The sequence below is a fragment of the Labrus bergylta genome, chromosome 16, assembly GCF_963930695.1.
Source record: "Labrus bergylta chromosome 16, fLabBer1.1, whole genome shotgun sequence".
Taxonomy (NCBI): Eukaryota; Metazoa; Chordata; class Actinopteri; order Labriformes; family Labridae; genus Labrus; species Labrus bergylta.
Window position 1 is genome coordinate 16069350 of NC_089210.1, and position 22837 is coordinate 16092186.

At 44.5% G+C, this 22837-nt stretch overlaps 2 protein-coding genes across 4 annotated transcripts; both read right to left on the minus strand.

The window, feature by feature from the left end:
* Positions 1-198: 198 nt before the first annotated feature.
* rab11fip4a (RAB11 family interacting protein 4 (class II) a) lies at positions 199-17263 on the minus strand. 3 transcript variants are annotated; one of them, XM_020651610.3, is made up of 15 exons: positions 16954-17263; positions 12332-12419; positions 11724-11815; positions 9240-9403; positions 8908-9069; positions 6092-6226; positions 5968-6003; positions 5709-5817; positions 5481-5584; positions 5205-5345; positions 4489-4570; positions 3191-3328; positions 2966-3112; positions 2380-2523; positions 199-2256 (listed from the first exon to the last, which is right to left on the minus strand). In XM_020651610.3, exons 1-15 carry the CDS (start codon positions 17107-17109, stop codon positions 2140-2142), a joined length of 1815 nt encoding a protein of 604 aa, XP_020507266.1. In that variant the 5' UTR covers positions 17110-17263; the 3' UTR covers positions 199-2139. The 3 variants fall into 3 exon arrangements, with proteins under 3 accessions (XP_020507266.1, XP_020507267.1, XP_029136548.1); XM_020651611.3 differs by lacking the exons at positions 11724-11815; positions 12332-12419; positions 16954-17263 and adding an exon at positions 11074-11180; XM_029280715.2 differs by lacking the exons at positions 11724-11815; positions 12332-12419; positions 16954-17263 and adding an exon at positions 10994-11113.
* Positions 17264-18624: 1361 nt separating this feature from the next.
* Positions 18625-22809, minus strand: coil (coilin p80). The gene is made up of 7 exons (XM_020651606.3): positions 22477-22809; positions 21151-22129; positions 20826-20915; positions 20061-20108; positions 19853-19922; positions 19661-19749; positions 18625-18846 (listed from the first exon to the last, which is right to left on the minus strand). Exons 1-7 carry the CDS (start codon positions 22728-22730, stop codon positions 18799-18801), a joined length of 1578 nt encoding a protein of 525 aa, XP_020507262.2. The 5' UTR covers positions 22731-22809; the 3' UTR covers positions 18625-18798.
* Positions 22810-22837: the final 28 nt, after the last annotated feature.

Genomic DNA, 22837 nt, shown 5'->3' on the forward strand with positions numbered 1-22837 from the left:
TCCAAGCAATATATACCATCATGCATTGCGGGTCAAAGACTTTTACATATTTATGATTTCAGATCTGAGAGGCTGCGACTCGATCAGGAGCAGGAAAATAACCGTACTACAATCCTCATGTGCAGCCAGCTCTAAGAGTAAAACCATCTTCTATTCCAGGATCCTGCAGCAGAGATAAAAAAAACAACCAGGGAAACGTTTTCGTGCCAAAGCTAAAGTATTTTATTTACACATTGAGTCGTCCAGATGTTCATGTGCGATACACGTCAAATAAATCAAGTGAAGACACGTGAGAGGTGACAGATTGAAATATATACTTTTTAATGATTGATATTATAATTATTATTATTATTATTAAATACTTCGGCTAAAACACCTTAAAGTGCGGATTATAATCTACAACATGTCTTATTTTGTGTCCAAACTCTCAGAGAGTCCTTTAAATAAGTGATGAGTGAAGCGATTCTGTACAACATTTACAACGTTTGAAACCACAAACACGGCCGTGATGCCAACATGTCAAAGAAAAAAAAAAAAATCACAGACCTCATGAAGAATAAGTGACAAAAAAAAAACGAGCTAATCAATTCCTCACTTAGTGAACGTTTTGTGCAATGAAGGAAAACTTTACTAACGCCACGTGCTCGTCTCTCAGTGACACGCCCAAGTGTCAGCTGGTTGGTGGTCGGCTGGTTTATAAACGCCGCACTGAGTGGAGAAAAGTTAAATCATTCAGAGTGAGGATCATTTACAAAACAGGAAGAGTAACGTTTTTCTCCCACATTCATGAAGACCATGAAGGCATCAGATAATGAAGAGATTGTTTCATATTATTATCTTAGTTTCTAGAAATAATTAATTAATCTGTGAAATCTAGTAATGTGCAAAACAGCAGCCAATCCGGTAAAACAACTTCAGTAAATCTGATTGTTTTATTGCTTTTTACTTCATCTCTTTATGCTGCTGTTCACACTCTGCTTTGTGTTTTTTTTCTAAAGTTTAACGCCACATTACCAACACCTTTATCATCGGGTCGGACACTAAAACATCGAGCATGTGAGAGTGTGTCAGCGTCGCGTTTACAAATTCATATATATATTTTTTTACATGTAATACAATATAAACAGGGGACGCAACCTCTTAAAAAACAAAGCTTCACAGCACTCTGAGTGGCAGACGAGCAGATCTAAATTATTTGTTTCCTACTGAGTTTGAAACTTGCAAACAATTTGAGCTGACGGTGCTCGTGTTGGCAGATTGTTTGACCTTTTCATCCAATCAGGTTTTTTTTAAGTTTCATTTCTCACTTTTATAAGAGTCAAACGAGGAAACTCTTCCTGCGTGTAGAAATCACTCGAGCTTCTTTCAGATTTGGCACATTATGTTGACTTTTGGCACGTTTACAAACCTTCATCATGAAACCCGTCCTGGTTGAAGGTTCGTTTCACAGCACTGGATTCTCCCTCACAGACATGTAGCACCTTCACACCTGAACAAACCTCCTGATATTTACTGTAAGGAGCCGCATGTGTAAACACCTCCAGCCTCCTCGTATTTATTCTGCAGAAAGTCAGAGTTGAGAACGCAGCAAGATATAATCAGGAGAATTCACCTGGACGGGTTTAAAGGGTTGGACACTAAAACATTGAGCGTGAGAGAGCGTGTCAGACTCACGTTTACTAATCTTGTTTCATTTCTTTAAAGATGAAATATTAAACTCAAACTACTTAAAGACGGGCGGATAAACTAAGCATGGCAGAGTGCGTCTACAGAGACTGATAAGTGATCTAAGATCATCTGCTCGTGTGTGTGTGTGTGTGTGTGTGTGTGTGTGTGTGTGTGTGTGTGTGAGAGCGACAGTTTGAGTCACAAGCAGTGAGAACATTCATTGTTAAGGCTCCAGTTTAAAGTTATAATCCGTATAATTCATTCAAGCTGCTCTTCTGTTGCACTTCCTGTAACTTCCTGCCCACTGGATTCTGGGATTTGTAGTTTTTTTCTGTAACCTGCCGTAGTATCACTTCCGAGAGCTGTCAGGACGGGAATCTTATGGATTATAACTTAAATGTTCGAGCTAATAGTCGGGTGTATTACACGGGTGTGTGTGTGAGTCTGTGCGTGTTTCTGCGTGTGTGTCGTTTAGCTCTTGATCTCCAGGATGGACGGGTTGTGGTCGAGGATGGCGAGGATGATTTTGTCCATGTACTGCCTCAAACGCAGGTTGATCTCCTCCTGCTCCTTCAGAGCGTCCACGAGCTGAGACACAGAGAGAGAGAGAGAGAGAGAGAGAGAGAGAGAGAGGCGGATTAAATTAGAGGATCATTCATATCAAACATTATTTTAAAAACAGACAAACACGACCAGGGGAGTCAGACCGACCTCGTCTCGGGACGCGTTGTCTATCTCAGCAGCGAGGCACTGCGCCTTGCTCTGACAGGAGAACAGGTTTTTGGCCTCGTACAAACTCAGAGTGAGAATCTGAGCGTTCAGGTCGTCGTTCTGATCTCGCAGTTTGTAGTTCTCCTGAGAAATAAACAACAACAACAACAACAACAACAACAACTTGAGTTCATCAGAGAGGTTACCACTTTAAAAAAAAACATTTTTCAAAATCATCTCCAATATTGATCCTAGTTTGAGCACGTTTCTGCTCGTGGAGCTTATTAGAAACATGCAGAGGCTTTTTAGGTCGGGTACAATCACTTCTATCTGAACCACTTCTCTTGCCCGCTTCCATCGCTGCAACACCTGTTGACCTGATAACTGCTCTCATATCTGGCAAACAGAGGGGCAGCCATCCAAAACGGCCGTGTGGGGGGGGTCGCCTTGAAACCACCTACCTTCTCTGGTCCAAACAAATCCAGAGCATTCAGGATCAGAATCTAAAGTTAGAAGGAGGACATACTGGCTGCTGCATTGTTGTCAGAGAAGCCAGCACTTCAACATGTTTCCTTAATGTGTTAACCTGTTTCAGTCTCTTGACTTCATTCTCCATTTCCATCTCTCTGGTGCGAGCGTTGAGCTCAGACAGACTCTTCCCTTTCCCCGGATGCTCCATCTCCAGTTTGAAACACTGCAGATACTCCAGCTCTCGCCGCAGGTCGTCGATCAGCTGCAGGAGAACAGAGATCATCAGATAAAACCGCTCGACATTTCCACCTGAACATGTCTGATAGCTTCACTGTCTCACCTCCTGCATGGCCTCTTTCTCCTTCTGGAACTCATGGCGGTTCTGCCACAGTTTGTCCATGATCTTCCTGTAGAGATCCATCTCGTCTTTCAGCCTCAGACTCGTGTCCTCCAGCTTATCCGTCATCCTCTGCTTCTCCTGCAGGGGAAAAATACTTTCATTACTCTCACTCGAGCTGTCATCTACGCTCCCCCTGCTGGCGTAAAACCGGAAGTGTAAAAGAATAACAAAAGCTTAAGACCAAACCAATCAATTACCGATATGCTTTTAAACTTAACCTTCGCAACAGGAACTAACATTAATTTATAACTAGCTTTTTAGCACTTTTAAAGGATATATAACATTTTAGAAAGACACTAGTTTTAACATGTATTATTAGTTTAACTTAGTGCATTATCTTATATCCATTACACTGACAGGACAGAGATACAGAATCATTCTGGTTCTGAGTCTCATGTTTGTAGTTTTGATCGTGATGTCTGAGGGTGTTTGCAATCGGACTCAAGTTCGTTTTAACTGAACCAAACAGGTTAGGTGTGAAAAGTTAGTGCGGTTCATTTGTGCTGGTGTGAAAGCTGTCAATCAAACTCTGGTGTAGAAACTGTTAAGATTCTTTGGAGCAGCCGCAGCCTGGCAGGAGGCGACTAGTCCTCGTTCAGTTTAGGGATTTTAACCACAAAAAAAATATTTTTGTGCCTTCATTGACGAGATAGGACAAGTGAACAGAATCGGAAATCAAGGAGAGAGAGAGGGGAAAGAAGCCACGGGTCAGATTCGAACCCGGGCTGCCCGACTGGAGGACTACAGCCTCCATACATGGGGCACGCGGACCAACCACAATCAGAGAGCACTTTCCTCTCACATCACACATTTGCGTCCGCTTGTTAAAGTTCCCGTGTGAACACAGACCAAACCTGAGGTAATTGTGCAACAATGGAACAGATTGATCCATGATTCAGACCAGAGCAAACGATATGGGGGTGTGAGAACGACCTCAGATTTACTTTAGGGGAGCCCACATCGTTCACTGTGCAGCAGCAGCAACCTCCCTGGTCTTATAGCTGCGCTTCAGAAGGTAAAGGCTGAGGAATATTCCACACATGACAGGTCATTTAAAAAAAAAAAAAAAAAAAAAGATTTTCCTGTGTGTGTGTGTGTGTGTGTGTGTGTGTGTGTGTGTGTGTGTGTGTGTGTGTGTGTGTGTGTGTGTGTGTGTGTGTGTGTGTGTGTGTGTGTGTGTGTGTGTGTGTGTAACCTTCTGAAAAAGACGTGCGTAGTTATAAAGCGGTCGGGCTCACCTGATCCATTTTCTCAGTCTGAGACTTTAATCTACACACATTTAACTTCATCTCGTCGTTTTCTTCCTCTAACAGCTGGACCCTGTGAGGACAAACACACACATCACAAATATCACAATTAAAGGCTTTATATGTGATGTTTCACACTTAAATATAATATAAATCAAGTATATCCTCTGAAAATAACTCTGTGAGTCATGACTGTCTACAATGAGTGTAACACCCGAGTCCCACTGTCTGTGATGTTTTCAGAGTCCTATCTTCAGTTTGTTTACATCGTCAGGACGATGTAATTTCAGGTTCATTTCAGGTAAATTTACATGCAGTGTGACGATACGAGCATAATAAAGATCGCTAGCATTAGCATGCTAACACAACAATGCAGCACGAGTTGTTTTGGTTTCATGCTGGAGCTCAAGGGCGACATCTGCTGGATCAAAAAATCACATATAAAGCCTTTAAAGAAATACATGTTTTATATGAAAAGGTCTGGGAGCAGAAACATTTTATACAACTTTTAGAATAAGTCTCTGGACGCAGTGTGCCTTTTTTTCCATCCATCCATTATCTATACCGCTTCTTCCTGCTCGTGGTCGCAGGGGCTGGAACCGATCCCAGCAGTCATTGGGCGAGAGGCATGGTACACTACCATACAGCCTCATCTACGGGGGGGGAGTATATGTCTCTTCATGTTGTGTTTTTTTTTTTGAGTTCACCTGTTGCAGAGCAGGTCGATCTCCGTGTTTCGGTCTCGCTCCATCTTGCTGAACGCCTCGCGGTGTCTCTTCGTCTCCTCCTCCAGAGTCTGATCCGCCCTCGCCTCTGCGTCCTTCACCTGCTCCTCCAGCTCGTGCACCCTGACGTGCAAACACAGATTTAAAGGACGCATGACGTGAGGTTATGTTGAGATGTTTATTCTGCAGAGAGAGAGAGAGAGAGAGAGAGAGAGAGAGAGAGAGAGAGAGAGAGAGAGAGAGAGAGAGTTTTCTCACCTGTGAACCAGATGTGTGTTCTCCTGTTTGAGTTTAGACTTCAGGTCGTTGTTCGCCAAACTGTCTCCTTCCAACTCCGTCACCTTCTTCTCCAGATAACTCACCTGAGGGACACAAAGCTCATATTAACACCTGAGTCACATCCAGGCCGTTATAACTCACTGCACACTGTGTGTTTCTGTGTGTGTGTGTGTGTGTTTCTGTGTGTGTGTGTGTGTGTGTTTGTACTTTTTCAGTGATGTCGAGGTCACAGGAGTCGATGCTGTCGGTGAACAGATCCTCGGTGCTGCTGCCCTGACTCGAGCCGAACACACTGTGGTTGGCGTGAAACAGCTGACTGCAGAGAGGACGAGACACGTTTAAAAAAAAACAACTACAACAACAACATGCACGGAGAGCGAGACCAGACTGTATAAATAGTTTTAATCTGTTAGAGAGCGCTCGCCATGCAAACACGCTCAGTCAGATGAAGAGTCGGTTCACTCACCGTCCGAATGCCGTGCTGGTGATCTTTCTGTTCGGGCTGAAACACAAATAAAAACGAGTCTTTTAGTGAAACAATAAACGGGATTTGTTTGAGTTGGAGATAAATAAAAAAAGGTGCGCTCCACCTGTTGGCCTTCAGGTTTCGTAGTCGAGCCTCAAGGTCATTCAGCAGGTTGACCTTCTTGCAGCACTGAGAGCAGTAAACGTCTAACAGCTCGCTGCCGTACAGCTGACGCATCTTCTGAGGAGTCTGACCCGCACTGCATCACAAACACATCAACTTGTAAACATCATGTAAACATCGACATGTAAGCATGTGAACATCGACATGTAAACATCAACATGTAAACATCATGTAAACATCAACATGTAAGCATGTGAACATCGACATGTAAACATCGACATGTAAACATCAACATGTAAACATGTGAACATCAACATGTAAACATCGACATGTAAACATGTAAACATCGACATGTAAACATCACCTAAACATCGACATGTAAACATCGACACGTAAACATCAACATATAAACATCAACATGTAAACATCCACATGTAAACATCAACATGTAAACATCATGTAAACATCTACATGTAAACATGTAAACATCAACATGTAAACATCCACATCTAAACATTGACATGTAAACATCCACATGTAAACATCCACATGTAAACATCAACATATAAACATCAACATGTAAACATCAACATGTAAACATGTAAACATTGACATGTAAACATCCACATGTAAACATCAACATATAAACATCCACATGTAAACATCAACATGTGAACATCAACATGTGAACATCGACATGTAAACATCCACATGTAAACATCAACATATAAACATGTAAACATCAACATGTAAACATCAACATGTAAACATCCACATGTAAACATCCACATGTAAACATCAACATGTAAACATGTAAACATTGACATGTAAACATCCACATGTAAACATCAACCTATAAACATCCACATGTAAACATCAACATGTGAACATCGACATGTAAACATCGACATGTAAACATCAACATATAAACATCCACATGTAAACATCAACATGTGAACATCGACATGTAAACATCAACATGTAAACATCAACATTTAAACATCCACATGTAAAAAGCAACATGTAAACATCCACATGTAAACATCAACATATAAACATTCACATGTAAACATCGACATGTAAACATCGACATGTAAACATCAACATGTAAACATCAACATATAAACATCCACATGTAAAGATTTGTCCAACACTGATGATGTCACGATTTGAGAGATGCGACAGGTTCATCTTCTCATCCTAATCCTTTCCTTCCTTCCCTCCTCCGTCTATTGCAACCTTCCCTCACTTCCTTCCTTCCTTCCCCCTTCCTTACCTCCTCCCTCACTTCCTTCCTTCCTTCCCCCTTCCTTACCTCCTCCCTCTCTTCCTTCGTTCCCCCCTTCCTTACCTCCTCCCTCTCTTCCTGCCTTCCCTCCTTTCCTTCTCCCTCTCTTGCTTCCTTCCTTCCTTCCTTTCCCCCTTCCTTTCCTTCTCCCTCTCTTGCTTCCTTCCTTCATTACCCCCTTCCTTTCCTTCTCCCTCTCTTGCTTCCTTCCTTCCTTTCTCCTTCTCTTCCTTCCTACCCTTCTCCCTCCCTTGCTTCCTTCCTACCCTTCTCCCCATCTTCCTTCCTTCCTTTCCTTCTTACTCTCCTGCTTCCTTCTCTCCTTCCCTCCTCCTTCTCTTGCTTCCTTCCTTCCTTCCCTTCTCCCTCTCTTGCTTCCTTCCTTCTTTCCCCCCTTCCTTCTCTTCTCCCTCTTTTGCTTCCTTCCTTCCTTTTCCCCTTCCTTCCCTTCTCCCTCTCTTCCTTCCTTCCTGCCCCCCTCCCTTTCCTTCTCCCTCTCTTCCTTCCTTCCTCCCTCTCTTCCTTCCTTCCTACCCTTCTCCCCATCTTCCTTCCTTCCTCCCTCCGTCTCTTCCTTCCTACCCTTCTCCCCATCTTCCTTCCTTCCTCCCTCTCTTCCTTCCTTCCTTCCTACCCTTCTCCCCATCTTCCTTCCTTCCTCCCTCTCTTCCTTCCTTCCTACCTACCCTTCTCCCCATCTTCCTTCCTTCCTCCCTCTCTTCCTTCCCTCCTTTCCACCCTTCTCCCCATCTTCCTTCCTTTCTCCCTCTCTTCCTTCCTTCCTACCTACCCTTCTCCCCATCTTCCTTCCTTTCTCCCTCTCTTCCTTCCTTCCTTCCTTCCTTCCTACCCTTCTCCCTTCCTTTCTCCCTCTCTTCCTTCCTTCATTCCTTCCTACCCTTCTCCCCATCTTCCTTCCTTCCTTTCTCCTTCTCTTCCTTCCTACCCTTCTCCCTCCCTTGCTTCCTTCCTACCCTTCTCCCCATCTTCCTTCCTTCCTACCCTTCTCCCTCTCTTCCTTCCTTCTTTCCTACCCATCTCCCTCTCTTGCTTCCTTCCTACCCTTCTCCCTCTCTTCCTTCTCCCCATCTTCCTTCCTTCCTTCCTTTCCTTCTCCCTCTCTTCCTTCTCCCCATCTTCCTTCCTTCCTTCCTTCCTTTCCTTCTCCCTCTCTTCCTTCCGTCCTACCCTTCTCCCCATCTTCCTTCCTTCCTACCCTTCTCCCCATCTTCCTTCCTTCCTTTCTCGCTCTCTTCCTTCCTTTCTCCCTCTGTTCCTTCCTTCCTACCCTTCTCCCTCCTTCCTTCCTTTCTCCCTCTCTTTCTTCCTCCTACCATTCTCTCTCTCTTGTACTTATTGTGTTGTCATTTATTTCTATTTTTCTCTTTTTCTGTTCCGTCTTAAGACTTTTTTTTATTTTTATAATTTAATTTCTGTGGATTTTAAATTCATGTTTGTGTGAGTGGACCCCGGGAAGAGTACGTACGGCTAATGGAGGATCCAAATAAAAAACAAAAAAGACCACAAACCTGGAGGGGAGGGAGGAGCCGAGGTCCGAGAAGCCATTTGTTCTGGAGTCTTCTTCGGGGCAGGGGCTGCTGGGAGTGAAGTCCACGTCCTCGCCCTCGCCGTAGTCCTCGAACTGTTCCTCTCCAGAGATGACGGACGCAGACGCAGAGCCCCGCAGGCGGCTGGGAGTCCGAGTGAGAAATACAGAAAGTTCAAATACAACTCTCAAACCAAAAACTATTCTAAACACTGATTCAAGTTTTTATTTACCTTAACGCTTTACTGAGATATCTTAAAATGACTTAAAGGTTCAATATGTTTTTTTAATCGTCTAAGTGGATTTATGTCTCACCTGTCTCGCCGTGTCGGGTCCAGAGAGTCGGAGCTGTTGGCGTTCTCGGCGCTGCTGTCCATGTCGACCTCGCCTTCAGCCCCACAACCCTCTCCGAACCCACTGCATTCTGGGTAGGACCGCGTACACATGATGATGGGTGGGGCCAGCTTGGCCTGACCGTTCTGCACACACAAAAACACATCGGCATGATTAAAAAATAAAAACATCACAAGCTGTCTCTCTTAACTTCTGTGCAAATAACTTTTACCTTCCTTTGAATATATTTGTAATTATATGAAGCTTTATATTCTACACCTCAGTTTAAGGAGGTTTTCACACCTTAAGCTCGTCTGCTTTTGTTCTGATTCTGATGACATCATCGCTGCATTTTCTCACACACGGACGCCGGGCTGTCCAGACGCCATTACCTCACAGCCTCCTTTCCCCACTGCGCAGGTAAACAAATGTCATGCGTACTGGACGCCTCCAAGACGCTGGCTCGTTAAACTGCCAACAGAATGAGTCGTGGTTGACTTGCAAGGAGGTCAAATATCTTATCGACACGTCTTTTACATGTTAGACGCCGTCTGAATTATTTGCATCAGAGTGCGATTGTTTGTGTTCACACGGGCAAACAAACGGGGCGAAGGAGGGAAACGCCCGCTGGTTTCAGAACGACTTCTCCAAACTGACTTAGGTGTGGAATCACCCTGAGTCAGGGGATGCGGGGCTGTAAAATTGGACCCGTGCAGGACTCTCCACCTGGAGACGGTATCCTTGGTGGATTCATCAGAGACAACAGAGGGATGAGGCGTGCAGCAGATCTGTGCGTCATCAATAATGCACACGACCGTCTGGATTCAGAAAACTGAGGTCAGATGCCGAGCAACTCACACACACACACACACACACACACACACACACACACACCTCAAACCTCTCACACACGCACACTCACAAAATAACACATTAACATCTAAAATAACAAACAGCTGATTTGACTTCAGATCGTCCTTCTTTCTATTGATTTGCACGCACGCACACAGTCGTGCAGACGTAGTCTCGTCTCTGAGGGGAAGCTGTGTCGCTTTCATTCATCAATTATACACATGTTTATGTCTAAGAAAAAGAGGCGTGTGTGAAAGGATCAAAACCAAAATATGAAAACATCCTGCTTGTTATAATCCAAAATGGCCGAAAAGCGGAAGATAATTAAAGTTTAAGAAACTGTTGTTGTATGGGTAGACACACACACACACACACACACACACACACACACACACACACACACACACACACACACACACACACACACACACACACACACACACACACACACACACACACACACACACACACACACACACACACACACACACACACACACACACACACACACACACACACACACACACACACACACACAGCTGTAATCAGCCTACCTGAGTGAAAACACCTGTGAGGGAGGACACCAACTGCAGCTGATTAAAAACCGAAAAAGTCCGACTTTAATCCATTTGAATAATTTACAGTGTCATCGAGGCGTCTTCATCGAGCTGAGTCTGAGTCAAATCTATCGTTAAGAACCGTTAAAACGTTTACTCTCAGAGACGGTTTGATGAAGTCAGTGAAATAAGAAGGTTAATTCAAACGACCACCTCTCAGTGAAATCAGCGTCACAGGAAACTAAGATCCTCAAACAGCGTCATGAGCTCATTAAATTAACCACCGCTTCATCTTAAATTACCACGTAAACACTCACAGACACACACCTTACAGATCAGCTGCACGCCATGCGTCTCCACAACAGTCACCGTGTGCGAGTGTGTGTGTGTAGTCCAAGTAAACATACGTTCTCCCACATGGTTGAAGATGAAGAACGAGAATCCTCCGTGTTCCTGCTACCTGAAGTCTCTCTCTCTCTCTCTCTCTCTCTCTCTCTCTCTCTCTCTCTCTCTCTCTCTCTCTCTCTCTCTCTCTCTCTCTCTCTCTCTCTCTCTCTCTCTCTCTCTCTCTCTCTCTCTCTCTCTCTCTCTCTCATCTCACATCTCACACGCGCGCTGATGTTTCAGCAGCAGGGATAAAGCCACACCTCCACCTCTCTCTCTCTCTCTCTCTTCACTCAATCTTGTGTTGCTAAGCAACCGTACAACTGGGCTGCTCTCTAGTGGAGAAATGTCGGTCATGCACTGTAATATTTATACTTTGAATATTTACATCAGAGAAACGATGAGACGTACGGAGTTTTGTTTTAAATTCAAGATCTTCAAAGTTAAGTAAAAAAGGATTTGTTATGCCGGGCACTAAGACACTTTACCATTATTATTTATTTATTGAGGGGGGGGGGTCGAGGGTTGCCTTTATTAGAGAGGACAGCTGAAGAGAGAGAGCGGGGGGATTCAAACCAGTGGCCGCTGTGACGAGGACGGCCCCCTCTGTACAATCATGAGGCTCGCACCCCTTCACTGTACAATTGTGACCTTCAGAGTTTACAGATCGTACCTGGTAAATGTAACCGTTGTCGGTAACCGACGGCTGGTTGGACAGCTGAACACCACGTGGACCCACGGCCATCTTCAGGATCTCCTCACAACCTGAAGGTAGGAAGCAAGAGAGGGAGGAGGGAAGGAAGGAAGGAAAGAAGAGAGGGAGAAGGAAAGGAAGGAAGGAAGGTAGCAAGAGAGGGAGGAGGGTAGGAAGGAATGAAAGAAGAGAGAGAGAAGGGTAGGAAGGAAGGAAGAGAGGGAGAAGGGTAGGACAGAAGGAAGGAATATGGGGAGAAGGGTAGGAAGGAAGGAAGGAAGGAAGAGAGGGAGAAGGAAAGGAAGGGGGGAAGGAAGGAAGCAAGAGAAGGAGGAGGGAAGGCAGGAAGGAAGCAAGAGAGTGAGAAGGAAGGATGGGGGAAGGAAGGAAGTGAGGATAAACTGCAGTCTGAACACACCGTCATGTCTGCATCTCTCCTGTTCCTCCACTCCCTTCCTTCCTTCCTTCCTTCCTTCCTTCCTTCCTTCCTTCAGCCATCTTCTGCTGTATGTTTCCTTGCACTCTACTGCCTGATACTCCCCTCCATGTTGAATTATTTATATTTATATGTGCTGTGTATTTCTGACCTTTGATGGCAAACACGCCGTGGCAGAAGTCTTTGAAGTTAATCCTCCCGTGAGCGTTAGGATCCAGGTACCGAGTCAACTTCTTCACCTGAGGAGACAAACAAGGACGCAACTAGGATCAATTAAGAATTGTGTTGCAGCCATTACGGCCGATATGAAGATTCCAGACTTCCTCTCTAATGATCTGCTGTGTCCTCGAGTCTGAGATCTACTGACGACGTCACACGTTTCCCCCTCAGGGCTTTTTTTCTGCACCTTCATCGACTCCTCTTCACACAGAACACAAGGTGACACCGAGAGTCTAGGAGTCTGAAAGATTTATACAGAGCTGACTGTTGTCGACCTGCACAGGAGCTTAAGACGGTTATCTCGCTCTCACACACGTTCACACAGGCTGTAATATAAATGTCAACATGCTGTGCAGCTGAACCTCACACTGTGCCGCGTCATCACTTTCACATCAAACACTGACACACTCTTCAATATAACACAGGCTCATCTGGAGAGGCTGGACGATTTGATGGTGTGCAGTAAATAAATCATACAAACTGCATGCTATTGTTCTCCGACAGCAATACAATATAACTCTGACCACTAGTGTTTAAAATGGGTACTGCAGTCTAAATTCTAAACATTGTAGAGAGCTGTCTCCCCCCCCCCCACCCCCTCTCTAGAGTTGATGCTCACGCAGGTTGCCATGTGGTGGACACTGAAGCTTCAGTGTTTATCCAGCTCTGCATCGGTCTGTAATCCTTTCTGTGTTCTAACCTCTCTCCATTTTTCAAAAGCATCTCCAATATTGATCCTAGTTTGAGCACGTTTCTGCTCGTGGAGCTTATTAGAAACATGCAGAGGCTTTTTAGGTCGGGTACAATCACTTCTATCTGAACCACTTCTCTTGCCCGCTTCCATCGCTGCAACACCTGTTGACCTGATAACTGCTCTCATATCTGGCAAACTGAGGGGCGTCCAAAACGGCCGTGTGGGGGTGTCTTAAAAACCTCCTACATTATCAGGCCCAAACAAATCCAGAGCATTCAGGAGCAGAATCTAAAGTTAGAAGGAGGACATACTGGCTGCTGCATTGTTGTCAGAGAAGCCAGCACTTCAACATGCAGCATGTTTCCTTAATGTCTGATCATATAGTAAGATCACTTTATCATTTCACTCTCTACACTGCTCACTGATTGGACCTTTAAGAAGTTTGCTAATTAGTAATAATACGCCAACAATGATAAGATCAATTTAGCAGAAGAATTCAACATGTTTCCTTCAAATGGACCATTTATCTTCAGCAAGTTTCAGGTTTTTGTAGCATTATTAAATCAAATTAAACATCATACTTCCTAAAATAAGCTTCAACTATAATATTGCATTTGTTGTAAAATGTTGTGTTGATAATATACAAGAGTCACAGTTAAATAAAGCATAAGTGTTTAGACATGTTTCCCTTGTCCTCGTGTTTCTCAAACGTTTGTATTTAAAGCAGCTTTAATCCTCATGAGGAATAAAGCTGCAGTTAATTCAAAAAAACACTGATTGTCCCATTTCCTAAATCCCACAAATGTAAACACACAGCTTCTGCAACCAGGCTGTCTGATTGGCTGCTTTCATTTCATTTATTTAAATGCAACCAATCAGCTCGCAGCCTCCCCCATGAAGCTCCGGTGTCCATGGTAACAGAGAACACAGAGATGAGAGGGAGGAGGAGGACGATAAAGATGAAGTAGTAGAAGAAGAAGAAGAAGCTTCCTGTGAGTTATTTTTAGTGACGTGTTCGGGCTGCTCAGCGGCCATGACGGCTCAGAGGAAAATCTACTCTCACTGTGAGAAACAGTTTATCCGACACACTCAGGATTTATGAACCCGAACATTCGAAATACTGACTCACATTTCTTTTTCCAACTCGTGTTTTTCACAGCGGTCTCCAGATAACCTGGCGTCACAGAGCATTACTCTGATAACTATTTTACCCGGGCATGAAGGGAAAGGAGGCTTGTTTACCGTCACCTGAATCCATCACTTCACATGAATCCTTGCATGATTTAAAAATCCTTCCAGACCGTTTCCTGTTTAAATGTTTGCAGGAGGATGTGAAAGTTAGCAGCCTCCCTGTTTGAGTAATTAAACCACTTTATTAGGTTTTAGTGAGTTCAGGGACATTGCAAACTATTGAGGTTCAGGATTCAACATCAAATGTCTTAAGATTCATTCATGCCTACAATCTCAGGGAACTTCCTCTAAAACTGTCAGACTCTGAGCTTTAAAGGTGACATATTCTCCTCCTCTTCTTCAGTTTAAATAAGTCTCAGAGCTCCTCAAAACATGTGTGAGAAGTTTCTTGTTCTAAATCCACTCTGATCCTGAATTTGATCATGCCTAAACCCCTCTATTTCAGCCCTGCTCAGAACAGGCTGTTTCAGTGTCTGTACCTTTAAATATGTAAAAGAGCTGTGTTTGACCACGCCCCCTCTCTGGAAGGGCTTGGTTGTCTCGGTGCTTATTCGCTCCATGTCCTATTGTTTATGGTGAGAAGGCAGACTCAGAGAGCAGAACAAACACCTAGCTGTGGGAGTGTCACCCACCTGGGGGAGGGGCTACTGCCCTTTGTGATGTCATGAAGGGGAAATCTCCAAACAGCCTGTTTGAGCACACATTTTCTGAAAAGTGGAGCAGACAGAAGACGGAGAGGATGGACTTTTCTCATGATTGGGGGGTTTGTAGACAGACTAGAGACACATATTAGAGTTAGAGAAACATGGAAAAGAGGATTTGACATCATGTGACCTTTAACACAACAACCTTCAAAAACATGCCGGTGTATTAAAATCACGTCTCTTCTCCCTGCAACATATAAAATCTGCAGACAATTTAGCGTAAAAACAAACCATCTTGAGCCACTATTAACTCCTCTATAAGTGTATCTGCATTCTGTTAATAAGACGGCTTTCAGATTTCTAAATAACTCATGGGCTGAAGCAGACTGAAAAACAACAACAACAACAACAACAACAACAACAACAACAACAACAGCTGGAAAGAGAAACTGGAAGCAGCTCTCTGCAGCTATCACTCCAAAGGTTTAAAATAATCAGGAAGAAAACATTCAGAGAGAAAATGCGTCACTGGACTTGCAGGAGCGAGGTGCTGCCCTGTGCCGATACGGTAAACAAGCAAATGGACCAATCAGAGTCACCTTGAGGCTAACCTGCAGCCATCTGCGCTCACCTCACCTCACCTGCACTCTACATAAACGCTGTGCGCATACGACTATCTCCGCTGCATTCAGAAAACTGAGAATCTGAAATGATGAGCGCTTTGTTTCCTGTTTGTCGGCACAATAATGTTAGGAACCACTTCCTGGTTTCTGCAGTCCAGCAGCAGCTCTGCTCGGGGGTGGGGGGGATGGAGACGCAGAGAGTCACTCCGATGATTCCTTTCCAGCCTTGACGTAATTTTTATTAATGTTTTGATTGAGAGCCCCCTGGTGGTGGGATTTACAAACTCTGACTTTAAATCTTAATGCATTTTCCCCCCTCATGTTAAGCTCACATCTTCAGTGTTATAGAAAGGTATCAGGTGCTGGACTTCATTTTTAAAAATCACGTCAAGAAGGTCGGAATGCACCAATATCGGCACGTAATGTGGCATGAAGCGACGTCAGCAGCCGATGTTTATTTGTTGTGTCAAATCAATTTAAAGCCGACATCACGTTCACCTGACAACCGATTCAAAAACTCTGACTTGTTTTCATTGTCAAACACGAGAGAAAATGTTTGCCATTGAGGGAGTTTCTGCCAGTTTCAACATAGTCCCTCTGCACTGTGTTCCGTCAGAACCACAAATTGTTTATTCAAATATCGGTATCTGTTTTCCAGCTCGGTGCATCTCTTCAAGAAAGCTAACAGAAGATGGAAATTCAAGGAAAGGAAATTCAAAAAAGAGTCCCTCTGCACCTTTAAGAAAAAGCTAAAGACCCAGCTCTTTCATGAATATCTTCTAACCTAATGATGATGGTCGCCCTTATTATTGATGATGATGATGGTAATGACGGTTGGTTTTTGTTTGATAACGACGACTTATAAGATGATTTCTATACTGATTAGAGCTCTCTAGAACTGCCATCAATGTTGTGCTTTGCTTCTGGTCACTTCCTGTCAGCACCTGTGTGTCCAATCTCACTCAAAGCTGATCGTTTGCTCTTACTGACATTGTTCCCTTTTTTCTAGATCCTTGCTTGTGTTGTACTTACTCTCTGATGTACGTCGCTTTGGATAAAAGAGTCTGCTAAGTGAATTGTAGAATTGTAGAAAAACTGCCCCAGTGTACCTGAACTCACTTTATATAATCTGTTTCTGGTTTAATGACATTTAAAACAAACACAGCAGAGTTCTTGATAAGGAGGAATCAAACATGGCAGGTAGATCTAGTCCTTTATAAGGTGAAGGTAATAATCAGTTTGTGCACCTCTGTAGCTCAACTGTGACATTAAAAACATGGCACAGGTAATCTCAAAGGTCCATCAGTCTGCACTTGTTACTGATTCACCTTTTATTCGTGTGTTTTAAGATTAAAAACAGATTAAACATGTCACAGAGCTCCTTCCTCTCTCCTCCTCTCACCTCCTCGTCTCCTTGACCGAACTGGAGCCCGAGGTCCACCAGGTGCTCCACCCGGATGAAGCCGTCAGCATCCTCGTCACACACGTCGAAAACCTCCTTCAGCCTCTTCAGAAACCCGATCAGCTGCTCCTGGTCCGGACACACGCGCCCCTCCATGTTCACCTGGCCTCGCGAGGGGTAAACACGAATGCTTCCTGATCAGAATTGACTGTTAGAAAATCGACTTGACGGCCGCCATCATCCTCATCATCCTCCTCTTCAGCTCCTCAGCTCCGGACCGACTGGCGCTGTGACATCAGCAGCGTCGTCTCCTCGAGAGTGGCGCGAGAGGCTACGGAAAAAGGCGATGATTTACGACTGGGGCACGTGGCATTACGTCACAAGCCAGCTGCTAATTAATAATCCAGGTGTTTAACTGCAGCTCAAACAAAAGGCAAAGAAAAGAGGAGACATTTCACTATCGAGACCAAAAAATAGAAAATATTATTAAATATGTCAAATATACGTCTGCTAATAACACACACCAGGATAATAAAGAAGTTTCCTTTATAATATTTATTTAAAAGAAGTCAGATGTTTCTGGGGGAAAATGTACAGAAGCCCTAAGAGGACAAACATCCATACATTTTATTTGACTGTTTTCTGAACAGATACTTTTCAGTTGTGTCTCTCAAGATCTCAATAAATTAACTCGCCATCCCGGGAAAATTCAGCGTTGTTATCCTGAGATGAAGAGATAAGTTTTCATCTCTTCATAGGTCGAGATATTGAGAAAACGACCAAAATGTACTCGTTAACGGGAAAATGGAGTAGAATAAAATGTTTTGATTTATCTCAGTTTACAGCTTCTGTAAACTACAACACCCAATCAGGGACTTTATATTAGAATACTTAACATTTTTTAGTGATAGGACAGAAACCACAGTGAGAGGGAAAAACCACAGACTGTAAATATGAAAGTTTGAGCCTGAGTGACATCCCCCATCTGTTCCTGCAGGGGGCGCTGGACTCCCATCGATGGCGGTCTCCATGCTGGAAATGCTGTCTCAGTCTAACTTTCAGTCAGCCTAACAACAGGCTGAGAGCTGGAGCTGAGGCGGGTTTTAAACCTCCTGACAAACCCTTACACCGCGCCCACCTGTCAATCAGGTCAGCTACACGCCTTATTGTGAATAACTCTTATCCTTCATCAAATCAAAACTCATGAGTCATCAAAACATTCACCCCCCGTACAGTGTGTGTCGATCGAGACATGAACTAATCACACCTATTTGGTTTTTTGAACCAGGCTGTAAACATGTTAATCTCTGCTGTAAAAACAGGCTTTTTAGAATGGGTGTGTATGTGACTTCCTGTGCTTCTGCAGCCAGCCTCTAGTGGACACTCCAGGAACTGCAGGATTTTACACTTTAGCGTCGGCTTCATGTTTCTACGTTAAAATGTACGTTGTGTTATCAACCTAACAAGCATGTCTTTGGACTGTGGGATGAAGTGGGAGAGAACCCACGCATGCACGGGGAGAACATGCAGACTTTATATAAATAATTATAATAAAAAAAGCAAAAAAAAATCAACTTCCCATCTTTTCATTGTAACAATTTCAGAATTCAGGACATTTTAACGCCTGCCCTGAAACAAACCGGCTCCCATGAAACTGGAGTGACACAAAAGTTATCTTTGGAGTATTTTATTAGAAAAACAGTTTACAAGACAGGTATTCACAGTCACATCATTTAGAAAACATAAAAGCATTTAGTTCCAGAGGAAACAACAAATATTACTCCTGAAACCGTCTTTAAAAAACGATGGGCTCAGATCTCTGATCTCAATTTCTGTTTGTGAGATTTAAATGATCAGTCGAGGCTCCAGCAAAGAGTCCCATCGCTCTGTCACCTGTAGAGGAGGAGACACAAGACAAAGGTCCAATCAGTGAGATGTGTAGAGAGTGAAATGATAAAGTGAGCTTACTATATGATCAGACATTAAGGAAACATGCTATGTTGAAGTGCTGGCTTCTCTGACAACAATGCAGCAGCCAGTATGTCCTCCTTCTAACTTTAGATTCTGGTCCTGAATGCTCTAGATTTGTTTGGACCAGAGAAGGTAGGCGCTTTTAAGGCGACCCCCCACACGGCCGTTTTGGACGCCCCTCGGTTTGCTAGATATGAGAGCAGATATCAGGTCAAACCAACAGGTGTTGCAGCGATGGAAGCGGGTTTACAGACCAATGCAGAGCTGGTTAAACACTGAAGCTTCAGTGTCCTCAGTGTTTCTGGTCTTGGGCGCCAGACTCAGTCACGCAGCATCACTGGATCAGACCAGCAGACCAGACCAGCATGAGTCAGCAGTTTTTTAAGTTTGTCTCCACAGAGTTTAGGAAACATATGGTGACGTTTGTTAAGCATGTTAAGTAAAATAGATCGTTAACTTAGTAAAATGCTAATTCTGTTACCCAGTTCATGGCATTTTCCAGTATGTGTTAGCTTCAAGCTTAAGAACTAAGATATGCATCCCGGATCTATCTGTGAGAAATTGTGCCGCCCCAGCCGGAACTGCCGGCTAGCTGTTTCCCCCTGCTTCCAGTCTTTATGCTAAGCTAGGCTAACTCTAGCCTTACTCCAGCTCAGTGATGAGCATGTTTGTGTTCCATACTGTTGAGATTAAAATGATAAAATTACTACAACAGCAGCTTTATGCTAAATCTTACCCGGGAGCCTCTGGACACGGCGTACTCCACCCGCTCTGAACCATCCGGGTTCTGATAAACCAGGTCGAACTTTCCAGGCTCTACAGGAGCTGGGGGAGAAAACAATCTTCAATGCATGAATACGTTTACTTTGAACAAGGTGTTTCAGAGTGTAATGAATATTTTATGAGTCTGTTGTGAAACAATCTCCACCTTGAGAGGAGCAGAGAAGGTTCAGCTCCACCTGATTGGTTGTCAGGTCGAAGCTCACAATCCGTCCCTCCTGAAACAAAAGCAACAAGGTGAACAGAGTAGCGGTTATTCAGGTATGATTTACACATCCTGTGATGCTCTCTTTATTGCCCATTCAGGAAAAGAGTGATCAGTATTCAAAGCATGCAGCAGAAATTATCACGCTCACCTTATACTCTGAAACCTCGGGTGTGTAGTTCTCCGTCAGCTCCAGCAGCTGTGAACAAACGGAGAGATTAAGTTATCAAATGAAGATTAAACCTTACATTTCTAAATGTCTGAACTTCTACCACTTTTCTTTTGTTATTTGAAGACGACTCAGAAATACGGTAGATCGTATTAAGGTCACATATGAAGTTAAATCCTCTTCTCCATGTGTCTCTAGTCTGTCTACAAACCCCCCAATGATGAGAAAAAGTCCATCCTCTCCATCTTTTCCCTGCTCCACTTTTCAGAAAATGTGTGCTCAAACAGGCTGTTTGGAGATTTCCCCTTCATGACATCACAAAGGGCAGTAGCCCCTCCCCCAGGTGGGTGACACTCCCACAGCTAGGTGTTTGTTCTGCTCTCTGAGTCTGCCTTCTCACCGTAAACAATAGGACATGGAGCGAGAAAGCACCGAGTACACCCAAGCCCTTCCAGAGAGGGGGCGTGGTCAGACACAGCTCATTCACATATTTAAAGGTACAGACATGTTCTGAGCAGTGCTGAAATAGAGGGGTTTATAGACAGACCTGCAGGATGATTTGTGTCTGAGGGAGCTGCTCTCTTTAAATGGAGGAAGGTGTTTAATGTGTTTAACTTGTTAAAGGTGCTGACTCTTGTAAATGAGATCTCAGTGAGGTTTTTGTGGTTAAACTAGGCCAACAGGGCTTCAAAGCTACACAGGTCAGCAAACAAGAGATACCCCTGAAGATAATTAGACTAGGCTCACCTTGAAGGCAATCTTCTGCCCCGCCTGAGGAGGGGCGGCTAACAGCGGCATGGAGCTGTAGTCCTTTTTGGGAACACTTTCTGTTCTGTTCTGCAGACGGAGACGCGTAAAAACAAAAGTTTATCCAGATGTTTTAAACAGTTTATATCAAAGTAGTTTGAATGTTGTGTCTGCAACCAACATCTCCACTGACTCCACCTTTAAAAACATGTTGCTGTTTGATTCTTTACATTTTTATTAACTAAGAGGAAGATTTATTTTGGAAATACATTCTTTATAATAGTGAAAAATGGTGCAGAAGTTGAATACTGACACTCAGACTGACCTGTATGACGACTGACATGTTGGTCAGCGAGTCGGTCTGGTAGGTCGGCTCTGTGGCTCCGTTATAGTTAAACTCAAAGCTGTTGTTGTGCCCTCTGATGTTTCCTCTTCCCTCACCCCTCCCCCTCTCTGCGGGGCCCCCACCCCTCATCATACCCCGCCCACGACCCCTCCCCGGCGACTGGATTCCCAAACCGCGGCCGAGCTGCTGAGCGGGCTGAACCGGCCGTCGGATAACCAGCTGGATCTCCTCTTCGCTGTCTGAGCTGGAAGACCGCGCCGGTTTGCCACTAGGGTGCGCTAGCGCTGCACTCGAGGATGGTTTCTGTGCAGGCTTTGTGGCCGTCTGAGGAGAAGGAGGAGCCTGCTGAGGTTTAGCATTTACACTCTTTTTAGGGATTGCAGAGTTTAAAAGTTTCTTTTTAAGCGGGTTTTTTGCACTCGCTGCTTCATCCGACGAGGTTTCTGACGAGGACGAGGAAGGAGGCGGAGCTTTTTTCTTTGTGTTTTGAGTCACCTTGGAGGCGGCGGGCGTGGAGGAGGAGGTTTTAGGAGCTGGTTTTTGGGAAGCTTTTTTTTTGGGAACTTCATCCTCGCTGCTGCTGCTGCTGCTGGAGTCTGAAGAGGAGGCTTTCTGTGGTTTTGCCGGGAGCTTCTTGATGATTTTAACTGGCTGCTCTACGCTCGTTGGCGTCTTTTTGGTCGGAGCCAACGGTTTCGGCGTGACAGCAGGAACCTCCTTCCTTTTCTTCTTCTCTTTGTGCTTCTCTTGTGACTTTGTGTTGCTCTCACCCCCGTCAGCTTGCTTGCCGTCATCCCTCTCCTGACTTCCCTCACTTCTTTTTTTCTTCTTTTTCTTCTTCAGGGTCTCTCCCACTCCATCCTCTTCTGCAGGTCTCTGCCTCTTTCTGCAGCTTTCACCGTCTGTAACCGGAGAGCTGATGTGCCCATTCACCGGTGCCAGATGATCCACCTTCACCCTGGAAAAACAAGAATGAAGAGAGTCTATTGTTTACAGAAATATACTTTTTCTCCCCTCAAAGACCCACAACTTCCTGACAGACAGACCTAGGACAGTACGAGTCAACAACACCAACTACTCATCCACTGGAGCTCCTCAAAGCTGCGTTCTGGGTCCCTTACTGTTTGCAGATGACACTACAGGGACAGGACTCATTACACTGGCAGAAAAACTGGTAATAAAAGCTGCTTGGGGGAGGGGGGGGCAATAGATGTTTGCCTGGGACCCCAACAGTCTCTAGAATCGCCTCTGCTTACAGGTGATATGACCACATGCATTAAAAACATTGTTGTTTTTTATCATCACCTGACGCTGTCGTTGTCCCGCACCACGTACACGCTCTCGGTGTGCGGCAGGTAGCAGTCATCGATGAACAGGTTCAGGATGCTCCTGCGGCTGAACTCGAACTTCTCTCTAATTAGACCCTCCAGGTCCGACACCACGCGACACCTGTTCAGGTCCACGAGCAGCCAGCACATCCGGCAGTCCGCCGTGGCGGGAGGCGGGTATTCAAAGAGTAACCGGACGCGGATAAAGTTGTTACTGTGAGCAGCCATCATGAGGATGATAGCACACCAAACTCAAACCAAAACACATACACACAACGCGTGTTCGGTTCCGCCGGCTAACAGAGCACTATTTCCGATAGGGATTTTCAGAATAAATG